At 39.8% G+C, this 15,319-nt stretch overlaps 1 protein-coding gene across 4 annotated transcripts in view; it reads right to left on the bottom strand.

Moving 5' to 3' along the window:
• Window positions 1-2,979: 2,979 nt before the first annotated feature.
• BTF3L4 (basic transcription factor 3 like 4) overlaps window positions 2,980-15,319 on the bottom strand; it is a 20,759-nt gene continuing 8,419 nt past the window's right edge. For 2 of the 4 annotated variants that reach the window (XM_008064219.2, XM_021715632.1), the window contains 3 exons: window positions 7,480-7,681; window positions 6,288-6,347; window positions 2,980-5,768 (listed from right to left, as the gene is read on the bottom strand). In XM_008064219.2, coding sequence (XP_008062410.1) covers window positions 5,722-5,768; window positions 6,288-6,347; window positions 7,480-7,681 — 309 coding nt within the window. In that variant the 3' untranslated portion in view covers window positions 2,980-5,721. Of the gene's footprint in view, window positions 5,769-6,283; window positions 6,348-7,479; window positions 7,682-15,319 lie in introns of all 4 variants that reach the window. The other 2 variants (XM_021715633.1, XM_021715634.1) reach the window with 2 other exon arrangements.

The following is a 15,319-nucleotide window of genomic DNA, read 5'->3' as shown; positions in this document are numbered from 1 at the left end:
GCAATCCACTCACCTCAGCCTCCCAAAGGCGCGGGATTACAGGCTGAGCCACCGAGTCTAGTTTTTGTGTGAATCAGTTTTGATTTTAAATACAGAAAAAGTGTGGTTGCAAGAAAAATTCACCACCTTGTTCAAGTTTATAGAACATACATATATTTATTTTGAGTCAGGGTCTCACTCAAACTGGGTGCAACAGAATGTTCACAGATCACCAGAGCCTCCAACTCCTGGCTTCAAGCAATACACCCTCCTCTCCTCAACCTCCTGAGTAGCTGGGACTACAGGTGTGCATCACCATGCCCAACTAGTTTATTTTTTTGTAGAAACAAGGTCTTACTATATTGCCTAGGCTGGTCTTAAACTCATGGGCTCAAGCAATCCTACTGCCTCAGCCTCCCAAAGTGCTGAGATTACAGGCATGGGCCACTGCACCCAGCATATAGAATAACTTTCTTTGACAAGATAGGCCTAAAATGTGGCAAAATTTTAAGAAACACCAGTGTCAAAGAGATCAACATATGTAACACAAGAACGTTTGCCCAATACTGTCATCAAAGATCCTGAGGTATGCAAAAAATCTAGTTATTAACTTTGTAAGTCAACTCCTGAATATATGCAAAAATTACAAATCCTACTTCTTTTAGACTGGAGTGCAGTGGCACGCTCCCTGCCACTGCAGCCTCGACCTGCTGGACTCCAGTGATCCTTTGCCTCAGCCTTCCAAGTAGCCGGAATTACATGTGTGCGCTACCACACCTGGCTAATTTTTGATTTATTGTAGAGATGTTTTGTTTGTTTGTTTGTTTGTTTTTTTGAGTTGGAGTCTCACTGTGTCGCCCAGACTGGAGTGCAGTGGCCGCTCCCGGCCACTGCAGCCTCGCCTGCTGGGCTCCAGCGATCCTTCTGCCTCAGCCTTCCGAGCAGCCAGAATTACAGGCACGCACTACCACTGATTTTTTGATTTATTGTAGAAATGAGGTCTCGCTGCCCAGGCGGGTCTCGAACCCGCGGGTTCAGGCAATCCACTCACCTCAGCCTCCCAAAGGCGCTGGATTACAGGCTGAGCCACCGAGCCTGGCTTTTTTTTTTTGAGTTGGAGTCTCACTCTGTCACCCAGACTAGAGTGCAGTGGCCACTCCCGGCCACCGCAGCCTTGACCTGCTGGGCTCCGGTGAACCTTCCACCTCAGCCTTTCAAGTAGCTGGAACTACAGGCACGCGCTACCACACCCGGCTGATTTTTGATTTATTGTAGAGATGAGGTCTCGCCAAGTTGCCCAGGCAGGTCTCGAACCTGTGGGCTCAGGCAATCAACTCACCACAGCCTCCCAAAGTGCTGGGATTACAGGCTGAGCCACCGAGCCAAGGTCTCGCCAAGTTGCCCGGGCAAATCTCGAACCCACAGGCTCAGGCAATCCACTCACCTCGGCCTCCCAAAGCGCTGGGATTACAGGCTGAGCTACCGAGCCCGGCAAAATCATACTTCTTTAAAAAAATATATTTGAATTTAAATCCTGAACAATCCTTACAACAGGTATAACTTTCAGGCTAATATTGAGTGATATCAATTTGAATTATATGAGGATATCTGACTAGAGAGGCTATGTACACATAATTTCATTTCAGTAAATATTTGTAGAGTGGTATGGGATGATGTTAAGAGCTCAGACTCTAGAATTTGCTAGCTTTAGATTGGAATCCGAGTTCTCCCATCAATTAGTTGTTTGACCTTTTGGCAACTTCCCTAAACCATGTTTTTGTTTCTCTTTAAAACTGGGATTATAAACTGGGCTTGGTGGCTCAGCCTGTAATCCCGCGCCTTAGGGAGGCTGAGGTGAGTGGATTGCCTGAGCCCACGGGTTTGAGACCTGCCTAGGCAGCAGACCTCATCTCTACAATAAATCAAAAAATCAGCCGGGCGTGGTAGTGCATGCCTGTAATTCCGGCTAATTGGAAGGCTGAGGCGGATGGATCGCCGGAGCCCAACAGGTCGAGGCTGCAGTGGCCGGGAGCGGCCACTGCACTCCAGTCTGGGCGACAGAGTGAGACTCCAACTCAAAACAAAAACAAAAAACTGGGATTATAATATCTGTACCACCAGATTGTTTGAGAATTAAATCAAATAAATTTGTATTCAATAGTAAGGAGTATTACTTATTATGATCTTGAATAGACTACCTGTTGAGAACTACAATAAATGTTGGGGATAAAAGATGTATGACATGATATTTGCCATCAATGTGCTCATGATATAGATGGGAAAGTATTAAAAAAATCTTGATACTGTACTAAGCCAACAGAATAGTTACGTTGGAAATAAATGTAAGGCTATGACATGTTCAGATAGGAAATTTGGGTAGTTTGTACAGAAGGTTGGAGAGAGTGAATCATAGACAAGACTAATAAGGAGCCTACAATAATCTGGGCAACTACATGGCATAGTAATACAGGTTATACTGGAGTATTGTTCAATACAGGCTGAAAGGCAGTACAATGGAGCTTTTCTGTGCCTAGAACCATGAACTCCAGAAAATAACTTGGAAGATAACACTTTAATTATCTTTCATCTTTACCTTAACTGTTTAGGGGATTCTAAGGAACTGTTTAGGGGATTCTAAGGAACTGTTTGACCTTTAGGCACCATTTTACAGAGGACACCAAGGCTCAGAACGGAAGGCCCATCACCGCATTATTAACAGTGGCAAAATTCATATTGCAGTCTATGAAAATGGCACCCTTTGGAATACAACAAATATAAAAGATGGCTCCTAAAGTTGTGCCCTGGCAAAACAGGTTACAGAATAATGGGAGGCAGTGGAATTAATCTCTATCTAAAAACCCATGCTTTTGCCACTATATCATACCATCTCTAATCATGATACCTTATTTATGGATATGTAGCATATTTAAGGTTAAACACTGAATTAAAGCAAAGAAACAAACACATCCCAGATGTAGGTTTTTTCACAAGAACCTGATATGCTTAGTAAAATGAATTTAATGGAATCCTGTATTAGTTACTTAACAATAAAATAAGGTGCTTGATATAGTCTTAAACCGTTACTTAATAGGGAAAAAAAGGATAAAACCATTTACTTTGGATTTACCCCAAACAGATAAAAGAGTTTTACAAAAAAAACCAAAAAAAACCCTCAAAGGACTAACCACAAAAATTAAGATCATGAGTCAATTTTCTACAGACGTTTCTTGAATAATCCCAAAATTTTAAGGCCAATTTCCCTAGAAAATGCTTTTATAGTTATGCTGGCAAAAATACCCAACCTTAGTAAAAAGCACATACTTAGCAACTAATTCTTTAAAAAAACTATTTAATCCACATTTATGCCAAGAACACTACAATTTACAAAAGTTTCATCCATACTCTCTTGCCCTGTGCCTGTCCACACTGGAGGAACATTTCTTTGTGCTGAGAATTTGAGGCTCTAAATATTCTTTGTCCAGGAAAGAGCAAGGTATAAAAATATAAGACAAAAAGAATATTGGCTCACCGTATGCAAGAGGCCAGCCATTAAGAGTTGTTGTCAACAGGATAAAAGGGAAAACTGACTAGAGATCCTTTGGATGAGTAGCTAAAATGTGATCAAAAGGGGAAAAGAGGAAGCAGCATAAACACAACAGAAATGAGATTCACAGAACTGCAGAAGCAGAAGAAAGTTCAGATTTAGAAATGTCTAATTTGACTGATGATGAATTTCAGAGTAGTTGGTGACCTCTCCAAGATCACATAATTACTGCCAGAGTCTGGACTAGAATACAAGTTGCCTGACTTCCAGATGAGTGTTCTTTTTTCATTCATTATAACTGCCTGTTTTTTACCTGTCCCTAACAACTTGAAGTGGTCCTCCTAACTCTCTTTGCCCCACAGTGTGCCCTTTGGGACAAGTAGAGGAACAGAATTCTGGACTATGTAGACCATGTAGAGCTACTGTCGTAACAGTGGATGAGACAATATTTCAAACAATGACTGCACTAAAGTTCATTTAGCGGTGGAAAACAGAGGAGTAATACAAAAGAAGGAAATTCTATAGACAATAAGAGAAGCACAAGAGGAAATATTCCCTTCTTTTGTACTGTTATTTTATTTTGTTAAGTCCATATATTATATAAAACATAACAGGAAAAATTAACAAATTTATAAAATAAATTGAGGTGTTTGGGTGAAAAAAATACAAGAGCTTTGCCTTCATGTCTATAGATCTCTCAATATGTTGTTGATCTTACACCTTAGATGCCAAATGAAGATATCTAGCTTGAAATAAAAATTGGTATGCTGCAAAGTTAAGCCATAGTTAGTTTAATGATGGGCCAGGAAATTATATATTCTTTAAACCTTATCCTTAAATATTGGCTATTACAAATGCTGATATAGCAAAATGCAAGCTTTTATCAGATAGCAAGAGGGAAACTTGAGTGAACGAATGCAACTTACCTCCAAGTCCTCTGAAAGGAGGTGAAAAATAAATACTGTGTTTTACCAGTGCTCCCCCAAAGCATTATTCTAAGCATGCAGGAGGGTGTTGTGAGCAGCTACAACAGTAAGATCCAACCCAGAGGTAGGTTCAAGGCCAAGAATAGGAGAGTGATTGAAGAAATCCTCCTAAGGCCAGTACCATTTCATAGAATGCCCATCTGTGCTGGGGGGATGAGTCTATGGCCTATTTTCTTCTGATTCAAAAGGACAGTCCCAATTTCAACCTTGCTGAAAAAAAGAGGGATTTTTTTTTGTACCTGCTATTAAGAACAGCTAGGATAAAAGGTAAGGCTGGCACAAAATTATTTAGCAAGCACATGCTAGCTATTCCAGTCTGAAACCTACCAAACTGTTAAATCAAGGGAAAATAAAAGGCTGAAGATAAAGCTGTTATTCCTCAAGATAAGGGAACAAAATCTTACAACAAGAGGGATTAGGCACTCACTTAACTCTCTATGGAGAACATCCTTCTCAAGCTAGGTAGAAGGTGAGGAAGAACATTACCAAAGGCTGACCAGGCCATTTGGAGACCAAAAGGAAAGGAAAAAAGGCATTTAGGAAGAAAGCTAGTAAAAGAAATTCTTCTGGGTCTGATTAGGTAAGTGAATCTAAGGCAACCACACCAAAGAGACGTTACCCCTTACTTTAGCATGAATCAAAATATCTCCAGACATTTTAAACCCATATAAATGTATGAAAAACATGATAATTAACTAGGCAAATTAAAATCAAACCCCTACTGGTAAAATCTCTTCTGATCTGAAATCCAAGATACTCACTTTTCATTAATTCTGTGCATTATTGAGGGGAGGGGAAAAAAAGGGAACAAATGTAAAGATTTGTTTTATTTCTACTGGAGAAAGGAGGAGGATAAATAGAACTGTTTTCCAATTTGCTCTCCACTGTATACACACATACCCACACGCATACATAAACATACATACACCAAAAAGATCCCAACAAAAACAAAAAGCCAGAATCAAAAACCAAAACACCCTCAAACTGCACCAGTACTTCATATTTTGACCAAGAGAATAGATCTGGGAAGAAGTGCAAAATGCAAAATCAAATGACCGAAAAATGCTGAATAAACAGCATTATTAATATACAAAATATTTATATTACTGAACTAGTAACAGGTGATGTTCTCCGTGTCTGTAAAACTTTGGAACCACATAGCTGATTTGTTAAATCTAGTCCATGCCAGCTTCCAAAAACGAGAAAAAAATTTTAGTTAGCTTCATTCTTTGAGGCCTCATCAAAATTTTCTACGAGATCTGGAAAAAAAAAAAAAAAGGTAAGTCAAAGAATACAAAACAGGAAAAAGAGGTAAATGGAACTTCTAATTTCTAACTTCAATAAAAACAAAATTAGTGCAAACAAAATTAGCCTGAAAACACACAGATCAATAGGCAGAAATGAACCGGTGGCACTGTACTCATAATGATTTGTCTGTTTAAAACAGTAAACCTAAGAAAATGTTCTTTTTTTGGCTATGTGAACTACTAAAGTGACTAGTTTTCATGTCAATTATATTACAGAAATGTCATAACAATAACTATGCAAATGTATAATCACAGAGATTTCAACTTAAGTGCAGACAGCAAAGCTTTGTACAACAATTTCTAAGTTCTAAAGGGGAGCTTTTATTCTTTTTCATTAGATCCTATCCACATTATTGTGAATCATTTAAACACAGGACCTTACAATAAACAAAAACCTGAAAATGACCTATGTAATGAGTGAAATGAGATAAAAAGGATTCTAAAAATCTTATCTAAAGAAATGTCACTTACCTGGAACATCATCATCCTCCTCATCAATGTCTTCTGGTTTTGGTGCTTTGCTATCCAAGACTGCAAGAAGTTTATTTTAATATTAGTCATTGAGAACAAAGCCCTCTACAGAACACTTACAATGTTTATCCTTTTTTTCTCTCTAAATCTTGTACAGTTGATCAAAAAAGCTAAATATTGTCAATATAAAATCCCAATCTTTTTTTTTTACTTAAGTAACACTAAAATCAATAAAACTTTACCTTAGATAAACACTAATACAGCTGGCAGTTTCAGTATGTAGTGAAGATAAAATTTATTTGCAAAATGCAATAATTCAGATGAGTTTCAGTAAAAAGACATTATAGTAAGTTTATAGTGGCCATATTCTCCAAATAAGAACTTAATATTCAAGATTATTTTCCTGTTTCTTTTGACATAACAAAATATCTAGCTATGTAGTATGGGCACTGAAATAATAGGCTCTTTAATTTTTAGGGGTAACAAGACACACTTGAAATCAGGACTATCTTGAAAATTCAGAACTTATGGTTGCCATATCTATTGTGCAATCAATAATATTTAATAAAAATATAGATGTCTGATAACAATATTTTCTGGCCAGGCGTGGTGGCTCACACCTGTAATCCCTGCATTTTGGGAGGGGGAGGTAAGAGGATTGCCTGAGCCCAGGGGTTCAAGACCAGCCTGGGTAACTTGGCAAGACCTTGTCTCTACAATATATCATAAAAATTAGCCAGGTGTGGTGGCACATGCCTGTGGTTCCAGTTACTTGGAAGGCTGAGGCAGAAGGATCACCTGAACCCAGCAGGTTGAGGCTGCGGTGGCCATGAGCATGCCACTGCACTCCAGCCTGGGCGTCAGAGTGACTTTGACTCAAAAAAAAAAAAAGAAAATCTGATGGTCATTAATTAGCAGTGAATATCAAATTCACTGTTTAAAATTGCAGCCTGTAGATCCTGGCATTTTTTAGGTACCCACAACTCAGTTTACCAAAATGTTTCTGAATATTCTATATGCCACACCACATAATTACTAAAGAAACAAATTCAAAATTTTATGATGCACACAGTGACTTTATAGAAAGTAAAATAAATATAGACAAATCCAACTTAAGATGGTACAACTTTTAAATTATTAGGTTCCTCAATTAAGGTGGGGAGGAAAAGAATTACCAAGGTAAAATACCTACCTTGCCGTGGGAACTGTTCAGCTAACTTCCTAAGGCTTGTTAAGCTGTCAGCACCAAGCTGACTTAATATTCCAGGAAGCATTTCTGTGATTGGTTTGGCTTCTGCATGACCAGTAATTGCAAAGGTGTTAGCAGAGAGGGAAGCCTGGACTTTGGGATTGTTGAAATGAATAACTGTCCCATCATCTTTAATCATGTTCACCTGTATGATCACAGAAAAAAATGTACTTCACATGCTAGGTACAACTAAAACAATATACTTGAAAAGAGCTATTTAGCTGGTTATGGTTTTTTACATGATAGTTATCCAGTATCAAGGTAATAATTAGCTAAGGCATGGGCAAGGGTAGAAAAAGACCCCAGTAACAAAGTAAAATGGTATACAGATGACATAAATTATTAGGATGGTCAAGACATAGTCATTTATTAATGAAATTATTCATTATCTTACTCAATTTATACTATCAAACAAAATCAGTGCAATTATCATGGGGGGGTAGTACTTACTTACAGGACTGGTTGTAAAGGAGAAATAGTATATGGTAAAAAATAACCACTGAAAATCCATAAAGAACACTCAGAAAGTTAATCACTCAGTTGCTAGATTCCTTCAAAACTTAGTAAATTTACAAAAAGTTAAACTTGTTCTCATCATGTCATTCTTGTAGATTTTATCAGTACTCCTAATTCTTAAGGGTAGGTACTCAACAACCTTTAATAAACCCTACAAAGGTCAAAGAAGCTCTCCTACCCACTTGCCTGGCTACCTGAACATACTTTGCCAATAACTGGAAAACTTTTAAAATTGCCCTCACATTTCACCAGTATGAACTAGCTATTTCAGATTTGATTTCATCCATTGCCCACGGTTGAACACGTGCTACTTAAATTGTTACTTTTCTCTCTCACTCATGTACTTTGTATATTTTTGGTAGAGTTGAATCTGCGTAAGTTAAATGTATAAAGAATGTGATTCTACTGTGTAGCTGATTCCACTGGGTAAGTTACCTTGGTGGTAACATGCTTATTATATAAAAAAGTTAAGAGAGTTAATTCTTGGCTACTTTAGAAGCATTTCATGATCCATCCAAAAACTGCCCTTGTCACAATCAAGCAGAGATGCTGAGTGTTCTCCATGGTCATTGGGAAGTGGGCTTTTCTTCCTCAGAGGTGATCACCACTATTGACAGCACCAGAAAGGAAGGGGAAGAAAGGGGCTTCTAAATTTCAGGCAAGACCTGGAACACAGAGAAAATAAAGGCAAATCCCTGGAAAATTATAACTAAACCCCACAAATGATTTCCCCAATTTTGTCTAACAAAAATCACTATTCCACCAATGCTATACCTTTCCTTCTCTGAGTATTATACTTAAGTTTCTATTAATTATGTAATAACACAATAAGCATTTAATCCAGCTGTTCTGAACAAATGGCATTATGAGTTAATTTATGTTAACTTTAGAAAAGATGGATTATACAGTTCTGAAGATAATTACAGTTTTGGTAGAAAAGTTAAACGTGAAAGTGGCTGAAATCTGGGCTTGAGGATGACAGTGGATGTGAAATGGCATGTTGCTCTGGATCGAGTGTAGAGTCACATAATTTTAGTATGAGAAAACAGCAAAGAAAGATATGGTAGAACTGTATTTCCCAAATAAAGACCAAATTACATGGTTTATTAAGGGATTTCTACTATACCGCCAAATACAAAGGAATTTGAGATATTTTAAATTTGTAGACATTAAAATCACAAGATATTTGTTTTTTTGAGTTGGAGTCTCACTCTGTCGCCCAGACTGGAGTGCAGTGGCCACTCCCGGCCACCGCAGCCTCGACTTGCTGGGCTCCGGCGATCCTTCCGCCTCAGCCTTCCGAGTAGCCGGAATTACAGGCATGCGTTACCACGCCCGGCTGATTTTTTTTTTTTTTTTTTTTATTGTAGAGATGAGGTCTTGCCGCCCAGGCGTGTCTCAAACCCGCGGGCTCAGGCAATCCACTCACCTCAGCCTCCCAAAGGTGCGGGATTACAGGCTGAGCCACCGAGCCCGGCAGATATTTGAAATCCATTATTTTTCATAAAAACTCAGGCTATATATCTGTTGAACTTAGAGGTCTTACAGTTCAACTCCTTTATGTACACTAAATAAATACTGAAGACAAGAGCTTTTGGTTAAGTAGCCTGCCCAAGAATAAATAGCTGGTTAAGTGCAAACTGAGAAATTTAACATGGGTTTCCCAACTTGCTCTTTAGTTTCTTTCCTACTATGTCATTCTCATGCTTAAAACCGTTATTTGCCTATAAAAACTCAGTTCTATGGCCCCATAAGAGTTTGCCAGATCATTATTTATCCCAGAATATAGGCCAAATGGAAAATACAAAAGAAAAACAGCACAAGTATAGGATAATATATATCTTACTGGCTACAAAATAAGAGACTAACATGGAGCCAAAAACAATAATGAATTTTCATGAATTTTCTGTTGAAGCTTCTCTTCCAAAGGCTAAATGTTAAGTTATATTTTACATCCTCATATAGCTCTTCCTAGTTTGAAATGTGGTGTTTGAGTTTAGTGTAAAAAGCAAGATGAATTCCACCTCAGATTGTGAAATAAATTTTTTCATGGTTGTTTTGAGTGGTCTTAAAAAAATGTAGCTTCATTAATAGAAAGATCCAGAAAGGGGTGGAGAGTTTAGTTAATTTTAGAATACAGAGAATGAAATACTAGAAGTTCAAAAGGCCAGAATATTTTATTTCCACCTCACATTCCTTTCTTCCTACTGAGAAAAATGACATGGTTATATAAGGCTCCTGGGCACAAGCTATTAGAAACTATCAAATGATGAATTGCTTGGCTGAGCAAGATCAGTTAGAGACCTCCCCTATTCTTTTAGGCAAGAGAAAGGAAAAGGAACTTGAACTTGCTAAAGTCACAAAGCAAATTGTATGCATTTCACAGACTTCACTTCTTCCAGTGATTTTTTCTTTTTTTTTTTTGAGTTGGAGTCTCACTCTGTCGCCCAGACTGGAGTGCAGTGGCCACTCCCGGCCACCGCAGCCTCGACCTGCTGGGCTCCGGTGATCCTTCCGCCTCAACCTTCCGAGTAGCTGGAATTACAGGCGCGCGCTACCATGCCCGGCTGATTTTTTGATTTATTGTAGAGATGAGGTCTCACTGCCCAGGCGGGTCTCGAACCACGGGCTCAGGCAATCCACTCACCTCAGCCTCCCAAAGGCTCGGGATTACAGGCTGAGCCACCAAGCCCGGCTTCTTCCAGTGATTTTATGCTGTTGGATTAAATAAGTCATATAATCCATATACAGAATAAGAACAAGGAACAGCTAAGTAAAAAAGACTACTGAACTAGCTACTATACCAGCACTTAGGTCCCCTATTCAACCAAATATCCCCTTTATGTCAAAATATCCTGAGTAAAGGATGCTACTTGAGCTATGGAGAGGGAGGCATTTTGAGACCACAATCCAAAACACAAGATGCCCTTACTTTCATTTTTTTGCTCTAACAATAATGATGTGTCTTATAGTAAGCAGGAAATGTTTTGTCCTCTCGTGCCTAGTGCATTTATTTACATGTGCTGTTTAAAAGAACCATTTCCTGTTTGTGAAATTCCCCTTCACTCAAAACTTAGGTCAGATGCTTCTTTTTTCTGTGAAAGCTTCAGGTGGTTTATGCACCTACGGCACATCATAGGTACTGCTATTATATAGCATTGTCTTGTATAATTGTGTTTGCAAATATTTTTCCCTACAAGGTGAATTTCTTGAGATCAGATTATCATGCCTTATTAGACATAGTACTCCAAGTGTCTAGCACATAATAATCACTCAAATATGAATAAATGGGCACCTCCTATACAATTTATTCTAAAAGCATGGCTGCCGTGAGACTTTAGCTCCTCAAATACTAGACGATGGGTCATATCAAGGCTTAAAAATAGCACTAATAGTGCTCCCAGTGAGGATGCCCAGAACCTCTTGGGCTGTATATTTGGTCTGATTTTTCCTATAGTCTAACCTTTCAGAATCAGTCCCAACTGCCCTGCAGAATTCATGGCCGTTTTAAGTCACTCGTGGAAACTGCTGGGTGGCCCCTTCATGCTGCTATGGAATACCTTAACAACCTCTGCCACTGCTGGCCACAGTACATACATTAGTCACAGCAGCCTTCTATCTAGTGAATCTGATGCTTACTTTACTCCTACACAGAAGTAAATTTTTATGGCTAGAGAAGGCTCACAAAGTCATACTTGACTCCACAGTGCTTGCTAATAGCTGCACTCTCAGTTCAGAGAGAAGGTTTCAATACGTCTATGTGATTTTTTTGTATACAAGTCCCTACTAAGCCAGTTAGCTATAGTTCTCCTTCCTGTATATAATGGTACTTCACTTAAATGTTTATCAGGAAATTCATCTTTTTTTTTTTGAGTTGGAGTCTCACTGTCGCCCAGATTGGACTGCAGTGGCCGCTCCCAGCCACCGCAGCCTCGACCTGCTAGGCTTCGGTGATCCTTCCGCCTCAGCCTTCCAAGTTGCCGGAATTACAGGCATGTGCTACCACGCCCGGCTGATTTTTTTATTTATTGTAGAGATGAGGTCTCGCAGCCCAGGTGGGTCTCGAACCCGCGGGCTCAGGCAATCCACTCACCTCTGTCTCCCAAAGGCACGGGATTACAGGCTGAGCCACCGAGCCCGGCTTTTTTTTTTTTTTTTTTTTTTGAGTTGGAGTCTCACTCTGTCGCCCAGACTGGAGTGCAGTGGCCGCTCCCGGCCACCACAGCCTCGACCTGCTGGGCTCCTGCGATCCTTCCGCTTCAGCCTTCCAAGAACTACAGGCGTGCTACCACACCCGGCTAATTTTTTTGATTTTTATTGTAGAGATGAGGTCTCACCAAGTTGCCCAGGCGGGTCTCGAACCCGCGGGATCAGGCAATCCACTTGCCTCAGCCTCCCAAAGTGCGGGATTACAGGCTGAGCCACCGAGCCTGGCCCTTTTTTTTTTTTTTTTAAAAAGAGACAGGTTCTTACTATGTTAGCTAGGCTTGTCTCCAATTCATGGCCTCAAGCCATCCTCCTGAGTAGCTGGGATTACAGGTGCAAGTCACCATAGCTGGCCTAATATGTTTCTTCTATCCTAAGTCATATACATATATATTTCATTATTTTACTGTTTCTGAAAACCATATACATGTTTTCATGTATACACTTAATGCAGTAGCCTTTTTTTCCCTGTCAAGAAGTTGTTTTTAACCCAAGTATGTGAGCAAGGTAGGTTTTATATATAGTATACTAGATGTTCCTAAACAGAAATAGTTAATATCTGCAAAGGGCTACATGAACTACAAATATCTTGGTTCCTAAGATATTAATTTTAGAAAGAGAAAAAAGTAAAACCCCTATCCATCTTAGGTTAAATATTCAGAAATTTTATAGTTGCCACCTTGTGTTGTCAATTGCTTTATATATTTTTTTCCCTGTATAACTAGTCTGTGAGGGATGGAAGACAACAAATATGGGAATGGGGGGAGGACAAGGAAGCAGCTAAAGTGTACGCACATACCTATTATGCAGCACTTATTCTCTGTGTGATGATTTGGGGGATATGACTTCTTAGAAAGTTAGAACTGCAGTGGCAATATCAGTCAAAAAGAATTCACAGTACAGTTTTGTTTTGAGTGAATATATATATTCACTCAAACCTGGGATCCCAGCACTTCCTAAGCTAAGTGAACTTGGATAGGTACCTAATTCTAACTCTCAAGTCTCAGCTCTCATCTGTAACCAACACTAACCAACTCTAAGGGATATTGGATATTGTGAAGCTGAAATGGGATAATACATATTTATTTGTCTAGTTGTCTTTTTTTTTTTTGAGTTAGAGTCTCACTCTGTCGCCCAGACTGGAGTGCAGTGGCACACTCCCAGCCACCACAGCCTCAACCTGCTGGGCTCTGGCGATCCTTCCGCCTCAGCCTTCCAGGTAGCTGGAACTACAGGCGTGCGCTACCATGCCTGGCTAGTTTTTGATTTATTGTAGAGAGGTGGTCTTGCCAAGTTGCCCAGGTGGGTCTCGAACCCGCGGGCTCAGGCAATCCACTCGCCTCAGCCTCCCAAAGTGCTGGGATTATAGGCTGAGCCACCGAGCCCAGCCCGTCTGGATGTCTAATTGGCTTTCCCACTAGATTGTATTATACAAGACAAAAGCTGCACAGAATATCTTATGTACCACTGTCTAGTAAGTCCTTGGCAAAATGCTTGACATTATCAGTATACTATCATCAAGTACTTTGACAATTTCAGTTACAACAATACCATGGTCTTAGCACAGCATTGTAAATTTGATTATATTCTGAAGACATCACAGATTACTAGCTACTTCCTGATTTCATCATAAAACATTTATAAGACTATTGCTACCCCTCCACTAAAAGTTTCATTAATTATTATTATTATTTTTAGAAAGCGGGATTTATTTAGAGGACAGAAAAGTTTCCACAGTAAGAGGGGAACCAAAGGGGTTACCCAGTTTCATTAATTATAAGTGCCGTAAAGTCTTCTAAATGTGAATAAGAAAAACATGCCCTTGGAGACATTACATAGTTAAATCTATACTGCAAGGAAGGTGTAAATATAGTATCTTTTCCTCTCTAAAGAAGTATTTCTCAGCCAGGCTCGGTGGCTCAGCCTGTAATCCTGCGCCTTGGGAGGCTGAGGTGAGTGGATTGCCTGAGCCCGCGGGTTCAAGACCCGCCTGGGAAACTTGGCGAGACCTCATCTCTACAGTAAATAAAAAAAAATTAGCCAGGCATGGTGGCGCGCGCCTGTAGTTCCAGCTACTTGGAAGGATGAGGTGGAAGGATCGCCGGAGCCCAGCAGGCGAGGCTGTGGTGGCCGGGAGCGGCCACTGCACTCCAGTCTGGGTGACAGAGTGAGACTCCAACTCAAAAAAATAAAAAAAAGTATTTCTCAACCAAGGTGACTCTGCCTCCAAGGGACACATGGCAATACCTAGAGACATTTTTGACTGTTCCAACTAGGGGGCTGAGGGTACTACTAGGCATCTAGCAGGTGAAGGCTGGGAATACTGCTAAGCATTCTAGAATGCACAGAACCACTCATAACATACAATTATCTGGCTCAAAATGTCAAGAGTGTGGAAGAGTTGGAGGGTAGAAAACAGGCAAAAATTGTATAAACATTTACAAGTAAGGTTAGGTTTAACACTATCAGAGTTGATGTCTATTATTACAATTTATTCATTTTTACCAAGTTCTGGATTTTGAAAAAGAGATTTGAAAGGCTTTAATTTCTTTTCTCCAAAATTTATCAGTCATTGCTAGGCCACTGCCAGACCATTGCGGTTCATATGCTCTCTGAACCATGGCCAGGTCATGTTTCCTGGCTTTGGCCCTTCCCCTAGCTTGGGGAGGTTAATCTCTTCTTTTTCTCTCTCTCTAATTTACTTTCTAAATAAACTATATTTTCTAATCGAAAAAATTGAAATAAAATAAAATACATCCATTTTAATATAAAGAGAATGGTCCAAAATAAAGAGAATGGTCTCAAAATATTTCAGGTCAATGAAAACACATAAAAGTTTTCAAGCCGGGCTCGGTGGCTCAGCCTGTAATCCTGCGCCTTTGGAAGGCTAAGGTGAATGGATTGCCTGAGCCTGCGGGTTCGAGACCCGCCTGAGCAGCGAGGCCTCATCTCTACAATAAATCAGAAAAAATCAGCCGGGCGTGGTAGTGCATGCCTGTAATTCCGGCTACTCAGAAGGCTGAGGGGGAAGGATCGCTGGAGCCCAGCAGGCGAGGCTGCG

The sequence above is a fragment of the Carlito syrichta genome, unplaced genomic scaffold (genome assembly GCF_000164805.1).
Source record: "Carlito syrichta isolate Samal-C Ts95f unplaced genomic scaffold, Tarsius_syrichta-2.0.1 Scaffold307231, whole genome shotgun sequence".
Classification (NCBI taxonomy): domain Eukaryota; kingdom Metazoa; phylum Chordata; class Mammalia; order Primates; family Tarsiidae; genus Carlito; species Carlito syrichta.
The sequence above is the reverse complement of the archived record's forward strand: the minus strand, read 5'-3'. Positions and strand labels throughout refer to the sequence as shown.